The 25,732-nt window shown below is 35.7% G+C and overlaps 1 protein-coding gene across 1 annotated transcript in view; it reads right to left on the bottom strand.

Annotated features, from left to right (window-relative positions):
* Window positions 1–4,086: 4,086 nt before the first annotated feature.
* Window positions 4,087–25,732, bottom strand: part of LOC110099289 — a 41,205-nt gene continuing 19,559 nt past the window's right edge. Inside the window, exons 9-13 of the mRNA XM_020826386.2 lie at window positions 21,427–21,681; window positions 13,450–13,551; window positions 13,300–13,350; window positions 4,606–4,687; window positions 4,087–4,459 (exon numbers count right to left, since the gene is read on the bottom strand). Coding sequence (XP_020682045.1) covers window positions 4,290–4,459; window positions 4,606–4,687; window positions 13,300–13,350; window positions 13,450–13,551; window positions 21,427–21,681 — 660 coding nt within the window. The 3' untranslated portion in view covers window positions 4,087–4,289. The remainder of the gene's footprint in view (window positions 4,460–4,605; window positions 4,688–13,299; window positions 13,351–13,449; window positions 13,552–21,426; window positions 21,682–25,732) is intronic.

Raw genomic sequence — 25,732 nt, 5'->3', positions numbered from 1 at the left:
TTATTATTGGGCTCTGAATGAAATTCGGTGTCCGCGCATAATAACTCATCTAATTTTAGGCGCGTCACAGCTCATTTGTGGCCTTATAAATGTTAAATTTAATTTATACAAGAGATATAACTATGGCATATTATTTGGGTTGGTCGCATACCAATTTTTGCCGATTTAATTTATAAAATGGGGTTGAACCCATATTGAGTTAAATTCGGATACAATTTTGAACTGCAATGTTGGACGCTTACACCACTCCTAGATATTAGCATATTGGTAGCTTCAATAGTTGTTGACCATGAGATAAATATATATTTAAAGGGGCAAGCCCAGATTTCATTCAATAAAAACAGATTACAACGAAGGCCCAAAAAGCAAAAACCAAAATACAATGCTAGAGAAAAGAACCTCCAAAAGGAGCTAAAATAAGGCATTATGAGGTCGCATAGTGAACTGTCAGACTCAGGTGGCTCATCCTGCAACCAGCCGGCCGGCCGACAAGGACCATCCATTGGAGGCATCAAGTCACAAGACAATCAGAGACAAATCACAAATGAAACAAGCACCATCCCGTAAGGTGAACCACCAAGGTTGCCAGCAAGCCAATGCCAACCAAGAAGCGTGCAGAATGCATCCTCATCATTGTCCAGATCACAAAAATAAGGCTCCAAACCGAGAAGCACAGCCGCCACAAAAAACAACACCCACAATATAGGCACTAAGCCAACCGAACTCGCAACCAAGAGAGCAAAAACGATCAAGCACCACAACTGTAGAGATCCACAGATCCAAGGGAAAACGTCATAATAGAATGGTAACAACCAACGAAGGAAAAACCATATAAACAGAACTACTGTCTAGATTTACACCTTCGACGCTTACCGCATCCAATGGAAGAATCTTTATCAACAACACAACTCACATTCAAATTGTATAACTCCTAAAGAATGCATATGCCACTTGTTAGGGAATCGCGGATAACTTAATCACTTGTTGGTGAAGAGCAAGTCACCAACCAAGCATCTAGAGGGCCTATCAAAAATATTTGCTATCTCCTAGAAATTCAAATGATGTTGGATCCTTCAAAGTGTCTTCTATCATCAAGTCTGACTAGTTCCTTGGTGTAATGATCACTGGCTGAAATCTCCACAAATCCTGACAAAATTCAAGCAATGTTGAATATCCTCTTGTTGCAGTTAATCAAGGAAGTCGAGAAGCTAACTAATAAGCCTGTTTGGCTAAGCAAAATTATTTTTCAACTGTGCAAGTCTAAGGCCTTCATTTTCTAAGAATTAAGACATCTATCCAACTATTGAGATGTATTTCCAAACCCATCTGCTTCTAGTCATAATCAATCAACTTATTCAAAAAGTTTTATAAAAACAAAAGCTCTTCAAGTAGCTAATAAAATAATCTATAGATTTGACTGATAAGATATTGAGTATATTCCTTGATCGACCATAAAGTCAAGAGTCTTGATGAATTTTATTTCTGAGTCACTCGTGAAAGATGAAGAGTTCCAAGATTGCCCAGTGTTGCTTGACGAAGCCTGGATAATCAGCACTAGTGGTGCCTCTGATGAGAATTACAAGGGAGTTTGCATTTACTTACATGCCCACAAGGTGTTATTATCACTTGCATCATTCGGTTAGCATTTTAAACCATTAATAATTAAGTAAAGTGATTTCAACCAAACTAAGGCTTCATTTAGGACAGTTTTTTTGTTGCTTTCTAAAACGACTTTCTAGTGCAAAAATTTCTGGAATTAGAAATCTTTGGTGTCAGGCACCAGTTGAATCAAACAAATTTTGGGGGAGATATATTCCGACAAGTGAGGAAGCAATTCAATTGGCTAGATTCTCGCTAAGAAGATGCAACAGCAAGGGTTCTTTTGGTTAACCATTATAAAAAGTGCCTTCGAGTTTGCAAGGTGGTGCAAGTTAAGCCAAGCCCACACCTACATTCCATATTGCTTTAACAAGGAGCAGACATCAAATACCAATCTCCAATCATTTTCCAGATGGGAGATGCACTTTTTGGCACACTCCATGCCAAAATAGTCCAAAGCAAATCTTGTTGGGACTGCTCAACTACTGCATGAAATAGGTATAAGTGAGTGATTTAACCAAGGCGAGCAATAAAATAATAATCAAAGTCCTCAAGTAGGAGATAATCATGAAGTTTGACCCACCTCTTGCATCTAATATGTTATCATCAACAAAATGCTGATCCAACTTTATAGGAGTTACAGATTTGATATACAGTAATCTTCTATTAATCATCCACAAAACAATGTGCAAGGGCAAATTGAGGCTAAGAGTAAGAACTACATAAACTTATGGAAGAGAATGTTATCAATCTAGAAAGGTGTAGTTGTCATGTGGGATTGTCGAGCACTCAATTTTCCATCATTAGGGAGACATCTTTTGCTTTGACTTTTGAGAGGCGACCATGCGTGACAAACTCCATGAATGCAGTCGGGGTATGACGAGCTGATACATACTAATATCCTCGATAGTTCTCCATATGAGCTATCGAACTTGATGAGGCCCAATCTCACACCATAACCCGCCAAATGTTAATATATCATTTATAGTGAAGCATACATTGGCATAAAGGATCCATTAATAAGGGATGTCAATGCTAACAACATAAGTCTCCCATAGAAAGAACAAATGCTCCTACATTCTTTGGTTGTGTGAGTCAACTCTTGGCCCTGCTAGTAATTCTTATGACATACTAGTGATAATAAGACGGATCAAACCCATTCGGATCAAATGGAGCCTAACTCCACAAATTGTACAGATCGAACGTGTTTATGTATATATATGATTATCATATTAACTAGACAAATGCTTTGCATTTTTTTGGCTACGAAAGTTTTAGCATGAGAACATATACTATTTTAATAAGTCTAATAAAATCACATAATGAACTTTAAAATCAAATATGAGGTATGTATGTAATGACCATATCAACGCAAAACACAATGATCACATAAAAAGTGACAACTTGATCATAATAGAAAGAGATAAGATCTTTAAAAACATGGCAAATTTCATTTTTATTATGAATGATTTACATATGTTGATCCAATTGGATTACAAAAATTTCACCTTGATTAGAAAAATAAAGGAATAAATAAGAGCTTTATTCTGAGGGCAGGCCGGACTCCTCGGCCTTATTCAAGCAACCATCATAGTTGAGATAGTCGAGGATACCTAGGCTAACTAAGCCTCAAAGCCATAATATATTCTAGAAAATGTTGAAACAAATTGTGCCATCCATAAGGATATCATCCTCGGCCTTATTCACAACCATGACATGCAACAAGCACTTCATCCAAGTTGACTGTACGCAGCCACTGAAGCTAGCAAAAAGATTACTTGATTTAAAAGTTTTTTGAGAGAAATATACAAAAAAGACAAAAAGAAAGTTGCACTGTTCTGTGACAGTCAAAATATCCTTCCACTCTAGGACAAAACAATTGATTAAGGATTCGTTTGGAACGGCTTTCTTACTGCTTCTTAAAGCAGTTTTTCAGTACTGAAAAGTAAAAAAGCAGCTCTAAGAAGTAGGAAGAAAGTAGTCCCAAACGAAGCCTAAAATATCACTAAAAACACCACCTACTACGTGTTTTACAACTAATCAAGGTCAAATGGGTAGAACATATCTAAAAAAAAGAGGAATTTAATGGCTCACAACAGCAAATAGACACAAAGAATAGAAATTGAGAGAAATAGCCACCCTAAAACCAAGCCTTAAAAAAAAAACACAAATTATACTCCAGAATATTGAGCTTTACTCTGGTTGCTCGGGTTTCTTAAACTAGATAGCAGCATTTAAATAATCACTACTAACTATTTTCCTTTCACCCTTTAAAAAATCTTAGTGCATGGATGAAAGGCCTGGATTAACCACTAACATCAGGTTCGTGACCCATTTCATTGTTCTGCAGGTAGATCCGGTTCTATATCACAGTGAAATCATGAGAAAACTTGAGAAAAAGATATCACTTAACCAGATTTCCTGCTAAGCAGATAGGTTTAACAGGGAAAAATTAAAAGAAAAAAAAAATTAAAAGGGGAAAAAAGCAATAAATTCCATTTAAAATCACTATCAGAAAGTATTCAGTTGAAGAATCATACAAATACTTTGGTAGCCATCCACACTTATTATAGCAAATGCTATTAAGGAGAGCTTGATATAAAAATTAGCAAAGATTCAAGTAGGCACTTGGAGAAATACATGAAACCAAGTAAAAATGCCACAAAATATAACTAAAGAAAGCTGGAAGGTCACTGAAATTTGCTTCCAAAGTAACCATTTCCACCTGGCACTGTTATAGGTCGAATGGCAGGAACCAGCGATGAGAATGGAATAGGATTGGGTATGGCAAAAGGCTGTGCAGGAGCAGCAGTTACAAGGGGAGGTGTCATACAGAATTGCAAGGACTGGGCATTAGAACCTGAACATAAAATGACGTTACAATTATCAACAGCTAAAACAGATTTAGATGTTGTAAATATAGTAAAATAATTTCTTATTTGAGAGAAAATATTTACAAGCTTAGAGAAAAGAAGGTAAATGGTTAAAAAATAAAAAAACAAATACCTTGAAGTTTTGGTATATTGGCATGGCAAGGGGTTAACACAGGGCATCCTTGTGATAGAACCGCGGTTCCTTGCATTGGATCCTAAGACAACAGATGGAGTTAATAAACATAAGAATACAAAAGAGGAAAAATAAAAAAAATAAAAAAAGTGAACATGAGAGATGATCCTCGAAAGTGTGCAAGGGAAGCTGAGGTGTTATAATTGGAGTGAATGGAAGAACCAAGTAATGCCAAATCGATTCTATTCAATCAGTTTCTTTGGCAACATATTATAAGGTTCTGTTTTGATTTTACATCCATATAGAATCTGTGTTCAGTTTCTAGTTCGGCTTTGTTGGGTTCAGTTTGAATATTTTCAATAAGAAAATAAGCATTTATGCATCCACCTATACACAGTTTCCTTTCTTGACCTGCCAATTTCCCACAGAGTGCTGAAGTGATCCTCTCCTTCAACACTGAGCCTATATATATATATATATATAGACTAAACCAACCAAATGAAAACCCCAAACAGGAAGTTATAAAAAATAATATTTTTATTACATCAGCAAGCTGGCTGTGTTCATATTAAACAAAAAAGAATAATTCGGTATGTTTTTCTACATTTGCTATTAAAAAACCTATTTTTTCCACCTACAATTTCTATTATATTTTTTTCAAAAGCAGTTTAATAAGGCAAAATTATAGAAAAAAAAATAGTGAAAAAGTATCATCCAAATAGACATTGCTTTTTCTTGGCTAATTTCCCAAAAAAAAAAAAAAGTCTAAAGACTGTCCCAAACAAAACCTAAGAGGTACTGACTGCTTGAGACTAACCCAAATTTTCTGCCCCTTACATTGTGTTAAGTTGAAGAATCATGCAAATAAGATATCAAATAGCTTACAAATATTTTGGAAAATTTCTAAGAAAATTATTTTTGGATCAAGATTAATTAATAAATGTCAAGACATGAAAAAGATTGAATGGTTAGAAACTTTGTCTAAAGTCAGCAGTATTTGAAAATATGGTTGGCACTCGTTTCTTTTAATGAGAATGCAGATTGAAAAAGACAGCAAAGAAGAGAGAAAACTATCCGCATAACCTTTACCCAGATGCCCACTTCTCCTACCTTACAGGTTTATACCCATTGGCCTTATCCATCATCACCCTTTATCTCGTCTACCACGGCTAAACATCTGAATATCATTGACCCCTCAAATCTATATTTTTCTTTTGATCTCTACAAAGGCAAATGACAAAATACTAAACATCCACTAGAACCTTTTATATCCCTTGATCATCACAATCTTTTCTTTCATTGGATTCCCTTGACTTTGTCTACTTCCTCTATTGCTAGGGCATACAAGAAGGCCCTCCATAAAGCTAATTGAAAGCATGTTTTTGGCAAACAAATGAGCGTTCTCATGCGTGAGATTTGGTTACATCTCCTCTAAGGGTTAACCTATTTATGTATGTTAGATTAAGAGAATTCGAGAGGGAAAAGACTTTAATTTCATTATACAAAAATATTCCTATTTATAGATATATACAAGATATCTTAATAAAGAAACAAATAAATACAGAATCATGCATAATTTTCCTAAAAAAAATCCTTCCTAAATTAGCCAACCGAATATGCAAGGAGATCAGCATGATCCAAGTGAGCCTCCCATATTCGTGCTGGCAGTGGGATCAAGGGCCAAAAGACGGCCGAGATTTAACAGCGTGATCCAAGTAACCCTCCCACAGGTCCCCATGTTGGCCGTGGTATCAAGGGCCAAGGGACGGCTGAGATTTAACACTTCCCCTAAAGCTGGAGATTGCAGATCTATCATTCACAGCTTGGTAATCAGTCCCAGAAAGTTATTATAAAGTCCCTTGATAAGAATGACTGCAGCATCGGTTTAATCCTTTTCCTGCACCCCATGCATCTTGGTTTCACCTTCAATAAACTCATATTGCTCTTTCTTTAGGAGCAACATCTTTACATCACCATCATACAAAATTTTATGTATTCCTGTACTTTAATCAAAGGAATCAACAATGCCATCATCAAACCTCTGATCATCTAGCCACCAAATTTTTATCTTTGAACCAACAATTGTATCATCGAAGCCTTCCGTACACTTCAGTGGTCCAAAATCCTCTTGTATGCCCTGAGCACACATCCATCTTGATTTTGTTTTACCAGTATCTTTAACATGGTAATGATCTTTAACCAAATCTTTCATTGTAGACTTTTGGGAAGAGAGAACTTCCTTTAAATTCAATTATTTTTCTCCAGCCTCAGTATGCTTAACACCTTTCGGCTTCTAAGTGCCAACAGTTTGCTTGTTTTCTAAGAATGTCACTCTAACTTTTCTTTGAGATCCATTTCTACCTCTATTACTTTGAAGCTTTTTGTCAGAATTACTCCTAGCTTTTTTCTTATTACCAACTTCATAATGATCATTGTTAATTGACAACTACAGTGAAGCATTCCTTTCTCCTTTGCGAGAACTTAGATCTAACTTTCTATCAGGCTTTATTACACTTAAATCCAAGCTATGCTCAGTATTAACTCTAAATTTACCACTATGATGGCAAAATTCAGCCTTTTGCTTTGCAGCCATGGAATCACCATTCCCATTCTAAAAAGATCCATTATTTGTCACTGGTTTAGAAGATCTGTCTGCAACAGCAACTGATTTTTCAGGATGAAAATTTGACCTTCCTAATGTGTAGATCCCTGAGGTGAGTCGTCAGAAAGGAACCGCTCAGATAATGTATGGGAAGCTTCCTGATTTTTACTAGAAGCATTCATTACTTTATGTATCAAAGTGTCAGGTTTCCCCTGAAATATAACAACAATAATTTTGCTATAATCACTTAATAGAGCACCATTACCAATAAATAATTTTGTCAAATAAGTGTTGAGAAATTTTGTCATCCTCAACGGATTGCATATTTTGTGATCGAGCACGGCATAAGAAAAATGATATATTATACTGGAGGACAAAAATATCATTTTCTTATGGATTTTATAACTAAATTTATAATTTTAATAGAGATTCCCATATTCAATATTTGGTTGAGCAGAGTTTATTTTATTGTGTGGTACGGATCAATGTTTAAAATTGCATATTTGGGTATCGAGGCGTTTTTCATTCGTGAGGCGAGGCGTAAGCCTCAAGGCGTTTTGAGGCGTAAGCCTCAAAATCAAAAGATCGCGTAAACATAAAATGATAAATTTTTTATATACTAATGAGTGAATAATATAAAACATAAAAAAAAAACATAAGATATGAAGTGAAATCAAAATATCCCAATAATAAGACAACATGAAATATAGTTCAACTCAAAATTCTATCTTTCTCAAATCCCAGTATTCTTTTCATTAACATATAATTCCAATTTCTAAAAATAAATATTAAATAGCAATGACATATCACATAAGAACTCATAAGTCATCAGCACTGTCATCACTAAGGGGTTCTTCATTTGAATCATCATTATGAAGAACTGCTATCTCCCCTTCCTCCTCTCCTATAGAGTTCAATATCGGGCATTTACTTCAAGATTTATATAAGTTTTAATATATATAGCGTGAGGCGTAAGCCTCATGCCAGAGAGGCGAGGCGAGCCTCAACCAAGTTGAGGTGCACAGCCTCATAAAAAAAACTCGATGCGTAAGCTTCGAGGCGTTTTTTACTGGAATTGCGCAAAGACGGGCCTCAAGGCGAGCCTCATATTGCGCAATTTTAAACCATGGTACGGATGCCCATAGAGGCAAGCCCCTATAATTAATTACATCTCAAGCATTTGTCACTTGAGAATACTTTTGATTAAACTCGTAGTTTTCTTTCTTTTGTAAATCATCAAGACATTGGCTAAAGTTTTGATTATTTTAAAATCCATAAAATTCTTGTTTAAAGAGTTTTGATCATTAGGAATTTCAAAGGAAGAGGGATCAACTTTGATCAAAATTCTTGGAATGAGAGCCAAGGGGAGGAAGAGTATGAGTACTTGATTATGAGAGGAAAACTCAGAGGTACTCAAAACTATCCTATATTGGACTTTACATTTTAGAATATACTTTTTGTTTAAGTTGATAATTTTTATTTAAATTGTTGGGGCTTACAATCCAACCACACATGTTGGAGAAAATGCCCGAAAGATGAGAGCTTATAAGATGATTGAAATCAACCACTATCTCGGACCATAGAACTAAAGTGAGGACTACTGATGGATAATACCTCGAACCTAAGTATAACGGATTGCAATATACTTACAAACTACACCTCGCATGAGGCATAACTAACTCAACCTTTATATTTATTGTCCTGTCTAGAAAGCGCTACCATCTAACACACCTAGTCGCTTTTAAAACCATGACATCCGATCTCAATGCATATGAAGAATAAGGAGGCCATTTTTTGTTTAGAAGATAGAGGTTATAATTTGGTTTTTAGACCAAGATGCCTAATCATGTGGGTATGCAGAAATGCTGACTCACAAATACAGATTAGTATATCCAATGATAATGAAGGTCGCTTACTCCTCTCCGCTTCCTTTGATTCGGATATCCTATCGATTCCGACAATGAAGGCAGGTGGTGGGACCCGTATTCCTCAGAATTATGACAATTCGGGCTCGTGGTGGGAATCAACATTCATTAGAATTATAGCAATGAAGGCAGATAGTGGGAACCTGTATTCCTCAAAAATTCTGACAATGAAGACCGATGGTGGGAACCTGTATTCCTTAGAATTTTGGCAATGAAGGCCGGTGTTGAAAACATGTATTTCTCATAATTCATGCAATGAAGATCAATGGTGGGAATCTGGCTCTGATATCAAGTTAAATTCAGAGAATTAGAGAGGAAAAGTGCTTTTTAATTTCATTATATAAAACTATCCCTATTTATAGATCTATACAAGATATCTTAATAAAGAAAAAAATAAATACAAAATCATACATAATTACCCTAACATAATCCTTCCTAAATCAGCCACCCGAATATGGAAGGAGATGAGCGTGATCCAAGTGATCCTCCCACGAATCCCAATATTGGTCGTGGGACAAAGGGTCAAGGGACGGCTGAGATTTAACAGCGTGATCAAGTTAAAGACTCCCATAGGTCCCCATGCTAGCCGTGACATCAAGGGTTAAGGGATGACTGAGATTTAACAATGGACAATGGATTGTTAATGTTAAATTACATCCTAATGGCTCTATTAATTATTGGATCAATTGTTAACTAAGGGATATACTCAAATCCATGAAGTTAAATACTTTGAAAAATTTTTCCCAATTGTTGCTTGTAGGGTTGAAATTTTAGCTTGAAGATTGAATCAATTTTTAGCTCAAATCAAACTTTAATTGCATCAAATGAGTTTGACTCAATACAATTTTTGAGATGGGCTTAAGATTGAATCGCGCCAATTCAGGATCAGCTTGACATATAAATATATGCATATTTTTAATATTTTATACATACATGTGTATACACATATATAAATATTAAAAATATGTAGTTATGGAAACAAAATAAATTATATATAAATTAAAAAGAATTGATTTCGAGTGATCTAACTTTGAGCCAACTCAAAATCGATTAACATCGAGCTAAGTTGGCTCGAAGTTGAACTGGTTTAATAGAATCCCAATATTGGTCGTGGGACAAATGGTCAAGGGACGGCTGAGATTTAATAGCGTGATCAAGTTAAGACTCCCATAGGTCCCCATGCTAGTCGTGACATCAAGGGTTAAGCGATGACTGAGATTTAACAATGGACAATGGATTGTTAATGCTAAATTACATCCTAATGGCTCTATTAATTATTGGATCAATTGTTAACTAAGGGATATACTCAAATCCATGAAGTTAATTTTTTTCCCAATTGTTGCTTGTAGGGTTGAAATTTTAGCTTGAAGATTGAATCAATTTTTAGCTCAAATCAAACTTTAATTGCATCAAATGAGTTTGACTCAATACAATTTTTGAGATGGGCTTAAGATTGAATCGCGCCAATTCAGGATCAGCTTGACATATAAATATATGCATATTTTTAATATTTTATACATGTGTATACACATACATAAATATTAAAAATATGTAGTTATGGAAACAAAATAAATTATATATAAATTAAAAAGAATTGATTTCGAGTGATCTAACTTTGAGCCAACTCAAAATCGATTAACATCGAGCTAATCAATTAACATCGAGCTAAGTTGGCTCGAAGTTGAACTGGTTTAATAAATTTTTGAGTTGTGTGATTATGAATGAGGAGAAAGAGTGCTCCCTGCCTTGATGCACGTAACTATTGATTAACCTGTGTAATTACGAACAAATCTTTTTGCTTCTTAGTTTTGGGATGTATGATTATGCATGGATCACACTGACTAAACATATCATTTATGATATCTATTGAGAGATGCATTTTTTTGTGTGGAATCTTCATGCTTTTTCATTCTTTTTGAAGCAAAGAGAAGCCAGGGGGAGCCTTAATAAACCTCCTGAATTCAATTAAATCCCTTTAGTTCTACAATGTTTCAACACCGACAAAGTTCTTTGTAGTTTGTACAAGTAATTGAGCTGTGTGTTTAAGTGTTGATCCTTTTTTTTAGTTCTAATTAGTACTGAGAATTTGATAACACATCTGTATAGCACTAATTATGCAGATAGTCTAGATAATTTTTAGATTACGCAAAGAATTTTGATAATCCTACTTTGTAACCCTTAAGAGTAACCCTCATAAAGGCTGAGTCAACAATGATGACTCCTAACCTCCTGATGATGAAATTTCGAGGGAGGCCGCTCCCGTTAAGGAGCCAGCAACTATATTCACATTAATCCATCAACCAAGAAAGGTCGAGGAAGAGCATACCCATATGAAATTGGCAAAGCATTGTGGTACCTCAGCACAACTAACAGATGAATAAGTGTATGCAGCACCACAAATCTAACCTCTATGTGGACCAGAGAAACCCCCTTGAACTGACAACCAATATTGAGGCGATGATATAAGAGCATAAGACCAATGTAACTTATTGTTTTTAACTTGAACTTACCTCAGAGAGTTTTTCACTTTCGCAGTATTACTAAGGTAGCAATTTCACATATACACCTTCAATCGCCCTAGAATCTTCACAAGCGGTTGTCATTATATTTACAAAGAATTTGATCCTTTGCTACACAACATTGTGGGACTAAAAGGCCCCTCAAGTTGGAGAGAAGGACCACTGCATATGAATTGAAACAGGGATCACATGTTGGGGTTCCCTTGTTAACAAGCTCGCGTGAGAAAATGATTTGGGATTAGTTTGGGTTGCATGTAATATATGTGGCTCACATGTATGTATGCCGAGTACACCTTACTTAAGTTATCAAGGGTTGTTTTTTTGTCTTTTTTTGCCAGAATGTAAGGCTTTTAATGGTGCTTTTTGAACTACACCCACTCCCAATATGCAAAGCAAGGTATCATACTGGAGCCATGCTCAATGTGTCGTAGATGTATAACTTTAGGGATGCCAACGCACTAAAATTTATGTTCTCACCTCTTTGGATGCAAGGACTCCCTCCCTATCTTGGGGTGTTGAGACTCCCTCCTAAAATAAACATGAATAATTTATCCTGTAGCATGAGCATTTCTCACCTATGATTAGTCACAAATGATTCCTTAAAGAAAGTTGCCTTAGTTTTTACATTGGCCTCATAGTTGTCTTATATGTTTCTCGGTCATGCCCCACATGCAAAGCATACAAAACAAAATAGCACAAATAAAGCACCTATTAACTTCACCAACCTGGACAAACTTTAATCGTTCTTTTGATATGATGTAATGAGTGTCTTCTTTTTCTAAATCACATTGGAACATATATCTTTTATATATTTTTGCAATTTTAGTACTTTTTCATAACCTTGATACTGACACGTGAATTGGTCCATATCTAAATATCAAATACTTAATAAAATGAAACTCGATAAAAATATATTCTCCTAACCACTATCACCATCAAGAAGATACCCCTCTTGTAGATGATTATTGAAGGGCATACACCTTCTAGATGATTGTTCTAGTCCCTGCTTTCTCTCATTCTGATAATGTTCATTCATAAATGCATGTTTATGCGGGCTTCAAGTATCTACATAGTCAAACATATTATCAGTAACATGCTTTCTTGTCTGTGTTCTTCTTGTGTGTCTTTTGTGTTCAAGAAATATAGGGTCCCCTATATCCCTTGTCTACATCACATATTAAATGAATTCGCCTCATTTCTATCATTAGTCAATTATTTCAAAATTCAACAAGTTTGATATTCATAACACAACAACTGATCATTTGAGTTAAAACATTGTTATTTTGGTAGTGATTACAGTAAGAAGAAACCCTTCTTCATGGTTAGTTCGAATATAAGGAAAACAAGTCCAGCGCTCAGCAGCTGTTAGTTGTCCAGTTAATGCTTGGTTTACTTCCTTAACTCTAGGTCAATATCATACAGACAAAGTTGCTGCATTTTCTCTTCCCTGTTTCCAAAGTATCTCGTTTATTTTAATTTAAGCATTGTGAAACAATCGACACTCTTTAATCTTAAATTCCAATCACCGCAACTTCATACATAAAAAAAAAAAAGCTAAGTTTTGATTGCATGAAAAAAAAAAAGGCTTAGGCAGACAACCAAAAAATGAATCTGTAGGCAGAAGTTTACTTCAAAGTTCATTTCTTACTTGAGAAATGGGATGCACATATACGAGCTGGCCTGTCCGTCCAACCATAACCTAGAAAAAAAAAGCCCATCACAAAGCATGCTCATTTTATGAGTTCACATTTTGATTTGGTAAAACTTAAATACGCATAAAAAAATAATACAGATTTACCGGCTGAGTATTTTGATGCATATAAGCAGTTCCTGTATGAAGAGTAGGATAATATTGCCCAATAAATCTAGCTGGTTGTCGAGCGCCGACTTGTCCAGATATCTATCAACACGTAAGAAGAAAGAAACTAATTTTTTAGAACAGGGAACCTGCTTAACTTTGCATACTTGTATAGGGCTCCTAGCAACAAGCAGAATTTAATAATTTATTCAAACAAATTAAACGTGATCCAGTGTCTATTGAGGTGTAAAGGAACCACATGTACTGCAGCCAGGTTGTGCAAATAAGCTACATACATAACAAATTTGCCTTGGCTAAATAATAACTCACTCAAAATTAATTTGGTTTAAATTTAAAATAGAATCAATATACATATAAGAACACCACATGTTTTCATCTGAGTGTGGGTGTGTGTATATATACATAAACACACACATATGCATGCATTCACATATATAATGTAAGTGAATAAGTTTAAATATAACAAATTATATACATGTTAATATTATATGAAATTAATAATAAAAACAAATATTTATATAGACATAATTAATTAAAAAATTATAAATATTTTCTTTTAATTAAAAAAAATACTGTTCGAATCAATTCAATAACTGCTTGAATTTTAGTCTACCCAAAACACAAATCGATTTGCTTTGGTTTTAGGATGGCGAACGCAAAATTAGTTGGTTTCAAAATGAGATCAAGTATATATATAATTAAAAAATTTGGATTGAATGAGCTTAAAAATTGATTCAAAATAAATCACTTTCAACTTGACACAAAATCAAAATTTCAATTTTAAGTTGAGGGCAACCAACTAAAACTCACTAGGCATCACAATAGTCTAGAGTTTTCCTAATGGATCTATGATGTAATGCACAAAATCATGCAAATATGTTCAAACTCTCAATTCATAAACGTTTAATTTAGAAAATTGACCATTCCTTTAAATGAGAAGTAGAATTATACCAAATTTGCATAGATGATATGATGAGGACATCCATAGGAGATTTCGGCATACTTACCATCGGAGGGGTCCTCGAGCGACGACTATGATTCATAGTCTTTATTTTTGATGTTTTATTTTATTCATGTCATTTATATTTCATGTTTTCCATTTGTACCCCTATGAGGGAGTTAGTGCTTATTGTATCCCAAGGGCAATGTCGCCTTTATGGTTTTTATTTTCGGATGGCCTATATATAGGCCTAGTCTTTGTATTTGAGGATAATTTTTTATGAATGAAAATTTTTCTCATATGTTTTCTTTGTGAGTTCATGAAATCTCTAAGATCTCTTTGTGAGTTCTAGAAGAGGAGATCGTCATAGATCTCTTTGTGAGTTCTACCGGTGGTGTGGTGCAAGGTTAGTAAACCAGACAATTTCAATTTCATCTTAATCCAATTCTTTCTTCCCCCATCCAGCCGACCCCTCTTCCTCCCCAAATTTTTCTTGCCGCCGTCCCTACTGGACCGACCAGACCGCTGGCCCCTGACAGCCACTTCCCGCAGGCCTCCCTCCCCCGTCCCTAGCCCAGCCCCTTGCCTTGGCTGCTGATTTCCCCCCTTCCCCCTCCTTTGAATTTCAAAATTTGAAATTCCAATTTGTTTCATGAGTCCTTGAATGCTTTCAAAATTAGCTCCTTGATTTAAGGCTTCAATATTAATTGGATCTAATTTTGAATGATCAATTCAAATTATTTCTAATTGATAGCCTCAAATTTTGGTAACTTTCCCTCTCATAAAATCCTAGAATTAATTCAGATTTATTCAAATATTAGATTAGTAACATGGGCCCCACTCACTTATGATTTCTAAATCCTTTTACCCTCTCTTGTGGTCGACCATTTATTGAGCTCAATCTCTCTCATATGTTATTAATTGCTACCCAATTAACTCCTTAATTCCTCTTAAACCAGTGGCCCATTATGGGATTAATTTGAATTCTCCAATTAATTTCCCTCCCACTTTGTCTAAGGGAAATTCAAATTGAGATTTCTCATTAGTCTCTCAAATCTCCACCTAATCCACCCGTCCGCTCGCCACGATCTCCCATGATGAATGGCGGATCCCGAGCTTGAGAGTAGATTGGTTTTCGACATCTACGGAGACATTCACCTCACCGTTCTTCGACGTCGGATTTGGCTCCGACGACACGGTTGAAGATTATTTGAACTGCATCCTTCCCACTCTCGTGGACGTCATAGATGACCAATTCCAAGACTACGACTGGACCATCAACGGACATCCACCCGCTTCCCCACCTTCACCACCGCCGCTTCCCTCGCCATCACTACGGATCATCTACGCCGTCTACCTTGGAGTGATCTTGTTTCTCGTACTGTTCTTCTTCCTACGACAATCCTAGAAGTAGAAGAGTGACTTTGAGCCTCATGGTGAGACGATTACTTTGTTAACCGTCGGATTCTAGTTGACTAATCATTTCTTTACGTTTGCTTAAGTTGTTATTTTAAGGAACTTACAAATTTAGTTGTAACGGATTGCCTAATGCATTGTTGACTTCTTAGATATTTCTTGAGTTTTCAATTTTGAGAAGCTTTAAATTTATTTTTATCATTGCTCCAACAAACCTTATTAATTTCTAAAAAAAATAATTCCTGGTTCCACATCATGATAATTTAACAATCGGCTATAAAAATAACATAAAGAAATCCAAAAACAATTAAACCATATGTTTGTTTAAAAATCATGCCACAATTTAAAACCAAATTGTACCAAATTTGACAAAAATTTAATCACACAATCAAATCAATTACTAGAAACTATATAATAACAATAAGATATCACAGAATAAAAGAATTAGATCACGCCAGTAAAGGAATATAAGTTCCAACAAAAAATCTTAAATCTCCAATTGCTTTGGGGGTAGTCTTGAATGAATTGTATCCCGTTAGAATTTTATTTAAAGTAACAATCAAGTAGAATCCAAATAAGTTGATCTTTTTTGCATAACTCGGGTACTTATAGATAATAAAAAATCTTCCTCAATTACAATTAAAAAAACCAAAAATTAGACTCAACAACCCTATCTAAATTAAAAGAACCACATCGATTGAGTTGAATCTTGAAGTTCAAATGAAACAAAAGTCTTCCAACAAACGACTCATAAAGGACCGTGAATAAAAGGAAATTAGGAGTTGTGAAAATAGTTATGCTTTTTTATCTACATCAAGGGGGTAAGATACTTTTTGAGTAGGTGTGGACTCCTTGAGGAAGAAAAAGGGCAAGAAGAGAAATGAAGAAATCATATATCTTATTTTCTAAATTCAATTCCAACCTTTGGGATCTATTTATAATGTTTACATATAAATTGGTTTTGGATTTAATATAAGGTTAGACCAACTGGTTCAATACAAGTAAAATAAAAGAACATGCAATGGGTTTGAGACTGGTTTAATAATGAAATAAATTGAAATAGGAGTTGTTGTAGCCGGCCTGTTGTTGTAGTGCTCTCAATGTTTGAAGATTTGCTTATTTTTCTTTTATGATAGAATTTAAATATTTCATTATCTTGATGCCAATTTTCTAAATTATTCATCCATTATTGATATTGTTGTCGTATTATCCTTGAATCTACAAGGATATATTGTCGCTCAACACTCATATCGCCATGAAACACAATCTTGTCCTCAAAATTGAGGGATGGAAAATAAGTTGAAAGAGCTTTCATAAGTAACCCTGGGTATCAAGTAGTTGCAGGTCCTTCAAGATGAAAGGAAGCTATGCTAACATAATGATAATCAGGACTAAGGAGTGTTGTGAAAAGAGAAGTATTCCTGTGCTTTAAAGGTCCATGCTTTGACGTCGAATCCATTAAAGCGAGTAAATTTAATTTTCGTTGTTTTAACAAAAGAGAAACTTGTAGGAGACTGTGGCAATTGTGGAGAAGGGATTCGATCGGTGAAATCAAGGATGCCAACGGAAGAAGAAGGATCATGATGGAATGGAGTAGGTGGCCAGTCAATGCACAAAGTATCAAGTTTCTTATCAATAGAATGCATGAAAGCATGGGATTGTTGAAGTGATGAGCCAATGGGGGCAAATTGAACATTCACTTGTTGTAGAGATTTTTTGATTTTGGAGAATTGTAATATTTGATTGATTTGCATTGTTCGGAGTGCTTCTGTCAAATTTATATTTTTCATGTTGATAAAAAGAATCGTGTCCTGATAGAATCTTAAAAGATGAAAGAGTACAACAACATCAAACCTCTATCCCACTACGTGGGGTTGGCTACATGAATCCTTTTTCTCCATCGTGTTCAGTTAAGAGTTAAATTCTCATTTAGATCCAATAAATATAGATCATTTCTATATTTTTTAACCAAGTCTTCTTAGGCCTACCTCCACCTTTCTTAACATAGGTTAAATTTAATGCATCCACTCTCCTAACTGGGTCATCAGAAAACCACTGTTTTATGCGACCAAATCATCTAAGGCAACTCTCTCTAATCTTTCTGCCACTGGAGCTACTCCAACCTTTTCACGTATATGCTCATTTTGTATCATGTCTCTAATAGTAAAGTCACTCATCCACCTGTGCATCATCATCTCTATAACACTTAACTTAATATTACGCTTCTATTTTAATGACCAACATTCTGTGCCATAAAACATTACAGGTTTAACCACCGTCTTATAGAATTTTCCCTTAAGTTTGAGTTGTACTTTTCTATCACACAATAAGCCCGATGCATTTCTCCACTTCATCCATCCAACTTGAATTCTACAAAAAATATCCCCATCTTTTTCACCATCACTCTAAACAATAGACCCAAGATATCTAAAACGTGTACTCTTATTAATGACTTGATCACTCAAAGTCACAAACCCCCCACCAGATCTATTACTACTAAAATTACACTCCATTTTAGACTGTTTTTTGGAGGATAATCAAGATCTTGATGCAGAAATGAGTTTCTAAAAGCTGGCTCACGTGATGGCCCGGTGGAGAGAGGAAGAGAATCAAAAGGCTGCAGGCTTTGGCCCAGTTTTAGCACCCTTGCAATGTATTTCAAAGCATGTTGACTGAGATAATGAGCAGTTTATGAAATGTACAAACGACAGATTAGTTCATCCTTATGATATAAAGTATAACCCCACTTATCGAGGGGTAGGATGAAAAGGGACAAAACAATCCAGACAATGCAAACCTTGCAACTCTCTCTCTCTCTCTCTCTCTCTCTCTCTCTTAAAGAGCACTATATTCTTTAATATTCTGAGCATTTAAGAGAATACAAACACAATTATACCATGAAAACAGAATTGATTATTCTTTCTTCCCATATAACACCCTGAGATATGGTAACTCATGCTCACTCATAAGCTTACATTTGCACAAGGTTACATTCCATATAACTTCATAAATATAGCTCGTTTGCAAGCTACACCTTTTTAAATTGCAGTCTTGGCAAGATCACACTGGATGGATAGAATGAGGTTTTGAGAGTTCATTTTAAGTACCAAATCTGAATTAGTAACAAATTTGCAGTCGTTCCGTTTTAACAGTTCTGGACTTTTTTTTAATCCTATTCAACATGCAATTAAATTTTCTTCATTTTTAAGCTTAAATATTATATTTAAATTATTTAAAAAAAAAAACAAATCCTCGCATCATTTAATTATAAATGTTCTGTCATTGTTGAAACCATTCCAACAACATTCTCAGAGGGCGGCAGCATATCAGATTTATGCAAGAGAAAGAGAGGGAACTAGTTATCATTCACAGTAGGAAGTTTTCGGCATGGATGGTACAATGAAGGTTAGAGTGAATTGGATAAGCCTGATGAATTTAAGTTTATATGGTTTTGATTTTAAAATGATGGGTCGTTTTAACAGTTGGAATTTTGTTTAGGTTTGCATTTAAGTGGAAGTTGATTATGTTGAGGTTTGGAAGTTTGTTTAGGTTTTAACTTGATTTATTGATTGTTTAATTTTTTTTTAGGGTATTTGGGTTTGTTGAGAGATGCTTACTTGAATAAATTTTGAAATGGTAGTTGAGAGGATTTTGAACAAGAAGGTCGTTTAGCTTAAGATTTTTTGGGGAGTCTGTAAGAAGAATAGAGAAAGGTTTGACTGCAGGATCACTGACAGCAAACAAAGGAAACCGATGGTGTGAAGCTTCTTGTAGAAAAGCAAAGAACGAGATTCAGAAGAAGTATGTGCTCTCTCACGGCTTCAACATAACTTTACAATTTTTTAATCTATAGCAGCAAACATTGAAATAAGGAAAGCTACTTCGGATGCTAAAACTGAAAATAAATAAATATTCAAATTCTGGAAATAAAGACCAAGTAAATCTCAATACAAGCAAATGGACATACAGAAAAAGGAACCCCAATATAGCACGGATAGAACCATACAATTTAGCATGGATACAATATACATCATGCTTTCCTTGTAACAATATCCTAGAATATTGTATGCAAAAGAAACCGAATAGTTCAGATTTAATCAACATTTCCCAGACTAATTTTGGAGTAGATTCAGAAAACATCCCTAGATTACAATGAAGGACAGATTTCCACATAAGGTCCGAATTTCCATTAATCTCCCTCAAGTTAAATGGTAAATATTCAACATACCTAGCTTGCGATGAACTTGCCAAATCTAACCCTTAGAAAGGCTGTGTTTAGGATATTAATAAGTTGAAGATATGCTTGGGTGTAAAGGCGAGAAATTATCTGATTACTTTTTTATTTTTATGAAGCGTCGATCAATTTCAGCATGCTTAGACCAATCATGATGAATGAGGTCAGCTAAACTAACTGCAGCTTGATTGTACATAGTAAGTTGATAGGTTCAATTCCTAGTGTAGACAATTTGATGAGAAATCTTTTAACAACACTCTTTCATAAAGACAATGTGTCAAATCCTTAAATTCAGCAAACATATCTTTAGTTAGTCACCATGTAAAAATAATATCAATAATATACCCGATTAGAATTGCCAACTTTCCTAAGACCTCTTTGTGAACAAATGTGTGATTGGCTTGACATTGAATATATCCATAATTTTTTAGAACTTTGGAAAATCTTTTAAACCAAGCCCAAGCAGAATATTACACCATACAGAGATTTCGTGAGCTTACAAACTTTGTTGGTGGTAAATTGAGTTCCACCAATTATTGTTTTTTTTAGAGTCTGCATTTGGACAGCAACTTTATATTTAGAACTTATAATAGCTTCATGAATAGATGCTCAGATTTTATTTTAGTTGAGATTGCAAATGTAGGCCTAAAAAATTGGCCAGAGACAAAAATAGGAAACAAATTTGTAGATGGCGTTGGTATAAGTTCTTACCTCTTACCAATGTAGGCAATAGACTGTTGAAGGTTATCAAATGATGATTCGATATGGGGAGATTCAGAATCAAGATTTCTTTGAACTGCTTCTATAGTAACTGGAATTTGCTCGAGCTTTGGCCATGTTCATGGCACGCAACTTATTTGGTATAATGGAGTAAACCATGCTAAAATCACAATGAACATGAAGCTAGGCAATTCCATCAGGAGGTGATAGTGGAAATAGAATGGGGTAATAGAGATGCAGGCAACAATGTTGGCAGAAAAGAGGAAAGAGGTAGTAGATGAATACTACCAAATGAACATTCGGAAGCTAGAGAGGAAAGGAGTACTAAAGAGTGAAGGACGAAGAGGGACTGATGATGAAAAAGGAAATAATGGAGATGAAAATAGAGGCGGCAGTGGTAGTGTATATGGAGGAGTCGGTGAGAGAAGATTGCAAGTCAATTTCTAAATCAAGATGAAGTTAGTCCGTCAGCTAGCCTAAGTTTCAACATTTGAACCATCTTTCCTCTGAATCCAACATCAATTCCATAATTGAAAACTGAACAATTTTATTCTAGATATTCTATGAAAATGAAGTCATAAAATGACATACTAGACAATGAACAACAGTGAAGGATATCTGGAATGTATTATATCAGCAAACTTACGGTTTGTGGATATTGCGTACTGATTCCAGTTTGTACAGCAGCCAAAGGACTATACTGCACAAATTTAGCAGGCAGGGCCGTACACGTTGGAAAAGAATTAATCTCAAGGCTTGACTGTGCAGCTACAACAGGCATTGCAGAAGGGATGCTTGGCTCATAGTTTGTATTCACAATAGTTGAGAAGACCGCGGAGGCTGATCTAGCACTAGCAAAGGATGGCAAAAATAGTTTTGCTTCTGGATTGAGCTTAAATTCCTGCAATACAGGATACACAAAATAAACTGAAAAGAAAACGACCATGAAATCAAACATATATGATCAACAACAAATTTTATGTCAATATTCTACAGAAACATTCCATAAGCATAACTTTGGAAGTTATATCACCTATTTAAGCATCATATCCAAAATATGCATATCAACTCTATATTTATATGGTTGGGAAGGCAACAGGAGAAGATACACCTAAGAAAATAATAAAATAATATGAGATCAGACTCTTAGAAACACATGAGAAAACTTTAATGATACATGTGGATTGTCATATCTAATGTGGCTCCAGGAAGAATTTAGCGTGATGGGCAAGTAAGGTGAGGAGCTATAGAATTTTATTGTTCTATGTGAACATTGGGACTAGCATTATATCCAAAATATGCCTATCAATTCTATATTTATATGATTGGGAAGGCTACAAGAGAGGATGCACCTAAAAAAATAATAAAATAATATGAGATAAGACTCTTAGAAACACATGACAAAACTTTAATGACACATGTCAAGGAAGAATTTAGCGTGCGCCTTAGGCAAATGCCTACGGAGAGCACCAGTAGCAAGTGCATCTGGCTAATAATCCCTCAAGTTGAGACATCAACTAGATGGGTTAGTCTCCAATGTTAAGTTGGAATAGGGTGAGCGCCTCCTGTTGATTGGAAAAATGGTTTTTCAATATAGGTGAGCACCCTCACAAGGCCAAATTCTTTCATCACCCATCCTACCCATCAATGTAAAATTGATGCATGCAAATTTCAGTTTTTTTTTTTTGGTAATTTGAATGTTATAGTTATTTTTTATTTTTTATGCTACCCTATGATAGAAGGCAATCAATGATCATGAATAAGTAGTGCTTTGGGCATGTCATTAAGTGTGCTAGCTACTTTGGTGCCTTGGATCTTGGGCTGATGTTGGCTTCTCGGTTTGGGCTTGGCTGTTCTGTTTTGCTGCTTTGTTGGAGCTGCTATGCTCCAGCTCATTAATGTTGAGTTGTTGCTTCTTTTTCAGCTCATTACTACTTGTAGTTCACCTCCGTTTTAGCTCATTATGTGGAGTGGACTTGGTTCTTTCCCCCTCTCTGTTGGCCTTTCGGTTCTCCCGCTGGCTCCTGTCCCGTGGCTGGCTTTTCCTGTACCCATGGCTGCATTTTCCTATCCCCGTGAAGCCTCTTCAGGTGCTGCTCTTGGAGCGTATGCTGACCTTCTGTTTCCCCTTTCCTGATTGGTTCGGCTGGGGGTATTTTGGGTTGTTTAGCTACCTCTTTTCTCCTATATATATGTGATGTTTTGAGGCATTTGGAGGTTTTTGTTTGCTGAGCAAAGTTCTCTAAAAACATGAGGGTTTCTTCTTAGGAAAACTTGCGAGCTTGTTTCATTTCTCTCCTCCTCTCTTCGATTTCGTCTTGGGCTTTTTATCTCCTTCTTCTCTCCACAAGTTCCACTCCACTTGTATCTTTCTTCTCGAGCTATTGGAGGTGTTGGTTGGCCGGTTTGGTAGCATTTGCCGGAGGAGTTTGTGGTGGACCCTTGGTTTGCATGTCCTTGAGCATATCTTTTATATTACCTATTATTTCGTTGCATGTGAGGTGACCGCTAGTTGGTTGTTTTGAGGGTAGTTGTTTTTATTTTTTAATTTAGTTTTCGTTTGTTTGAAGGTTTGTTTGATGTTTGCATTCTAAGTTTTGAATCGAGAAAAGTTTTGCTAGACCTGGTGTTCTCCTCTTTTGATTTTTTTCTATCTAGTTATCTGCATCAAGTTTGGTATCAGAGCCTAGGTTAGCATATCCTAGGTTGGTGTGTGAGTCTTTTCTTAAAAACAAAAATGGTTAATCAAAATAATCAAGGGGATTGGCAACAAATGAGGCAACAATTAGCGGATTTGCAACATCAAATAAACAACATGGCTAACACTCTTGCAAATTTGAATGTCAACAATCCTAATGTCCAAAATTCTGAAAGTGAAGTGTAAGTCCCTATAAATCAAAATAGACGTCATAGAAATTGGGATCATGGGATAAAAATCGATGTCCATAACTTTGAAGGTAAGCTACAACATGATCAATTCATCGAGTGGGAAGAAAAGATGGACCAATTTTTTGAGTGGAAAGAAATACCTGATAATAGAAAAGTTAAATTTGCTAGCTTAAAACTCACTGGTCTTGCATTAACTTGGTGGAAGAACCTTCAAAATAATAGACTAAGGAGAGGAAAAGAAAAAATTCAAAACTGTGATAGGATAAAAGAAAAAATGATAGGAAAGTTTCTGTCTTCAGACCACTCACGAACTGGTGAGTTATTGGTGGTGCCTCATCTACTCGTCAAACAAGTGGGCCTGCGATCCTCGATGGACTCTAGATAGAAGTGCTTTTTTGTGGTGGTAAGGGAGAATTTAAGGGAAATGTGACCTCTCGAGAATGCACCCTTCGGAACCTCTTGTCATGCCCAGCAATGTGAAGGTGATCTCATTTTGTGGTGATGTCTTTCTGGCGAGAGGTGGTAGAAGATTTAGCCATGCTATTGTACTTCTCAATGTTAACATGACTATTGGCGAATTTTAATAACACTGCCAATACTTTTAGTTGTTGCAAATCGAGTGAATAACTGCATGGTCCTTCCCTCAAACCTGATGTGAAAGCCTTTTGGGGGACCACCAGCTCCAGATCCTTGACCTCCAACACCTCTCTATGGAACCTAATGATGAATCTCCTTATGGACTCACAAGGCTCTTGATATCTTCAAAATAGCCGATGAGTTTTAGATAGGGTTTTGGCCACTCACAAATTATATGATAAACATCCTCTTGAATTTGGTGTAGGATGTAATAATGCCCAATGAGAAGTGCGAGAACTCTTTAAAGGTGGTAAAAAAGCCAAAATTTCAACGCATCATTGATGTTTGGCATTTAAGTGGTTGACTCAAAGTATGCCCGTGATTGGTGGGATCTAGCCTTCTCATACATAATTCCAAGTGGGGCAATTTGAATTTTACTAGTCTTGACTCACTCTAACACCCCACGGATCATCCACATGATCCTTTCCTTCATCTCCATAAATTGACAGTGAGTTTCAAATTCCTAGTTATCCATGTTGACCGATCTCTCCCTATCACATAGCTCTACTTTTCTTACTGCTTGATTTCTGATCAATAACATCGATTCATGCTCATCACAACTGAAAGTATGTTGAATCCAATTTTGTATGTTGGTGACACCGTAACCCTACTCGTAAAATTAGCTTAGAGTAATAGTAAGAGAGAGGAGAGATGAGCAAGTAAGGAAAAAGAGCTACGGAATTTTATTACCCTCCGTAAACACTGACACTAGCATCATGTCTAAAATATGCTTATCAATTCGACATTTATAGGGTTTGAGAGAATACATAAGAAGATACACCTAAGAAAATAATATGTGAACTAACTATTACAAACACATGGGAAGCATTTGATGACAATCGTGGACTGTCATATCTGAGGGGGCTTTGGCGAGTGCATCTAACGAATGCCTATGGTGAGTGGCTCTGGCAAGTGGCTTCGGTGAGTTCCTTTGGCGAATAATGCCTCAGGTTGAGGAGTCGGCTAGGCGGGTGTGATCAAATTGATTGGGCGAATGTCCTTTTGATATGGGTAGGCGCCCTCATTGAGACGAGTTCTTTCAATGTTCCCCCATCCTAGGATGAATGACCAATCAACGCAAAACGTTTATGGGGTGAGTTCACCACTCGGTCAAGCTCCTTTGAAACAAGTTAGCTTGGTCTCTATTCCTTGTGTGAGCTCGCTAGTCTCCCATGACTCATCCAGACGCCAACTCCGCATATAGTGGTGTACAAAAATATTAGAAGTTGTGACAAAAGAGCTAAATGGGATGGAAAATTTTATTGCATGACTTAGAGTTTCTAAATAAAAATTGGCCTTAAGACCCTCAAATAGACTGGATGCACTGAATCAAGAAGGAAATATGATATATATTCGATGCAACCAAACTTCCATGTTGTAACTCTTTACTTCATGTTGTAAGTTTTAAACCCCCCAATTGTGCTAAT

The sequence above is a fragment of the Dendrobium catenatum genome, unplaced genomic scaffold (assembly GCF_001605985.2).
Source record: "Dendrobium catenatum unplaced genomic scaffold, ASM160598v2 fragScaff_scaffold_1539, whole genome shotgun sequence".
Taxonomy (NCBI): Eukaryota; Viridiplantae; Streptophyta; class Magnoliopsida; order Asparagales; family Orchidaceae; genus Dendrobium; species Dendrobium catenatum.
This window is presented reverse-complemented; position numbering and strand designations above follow the sequence as displayed.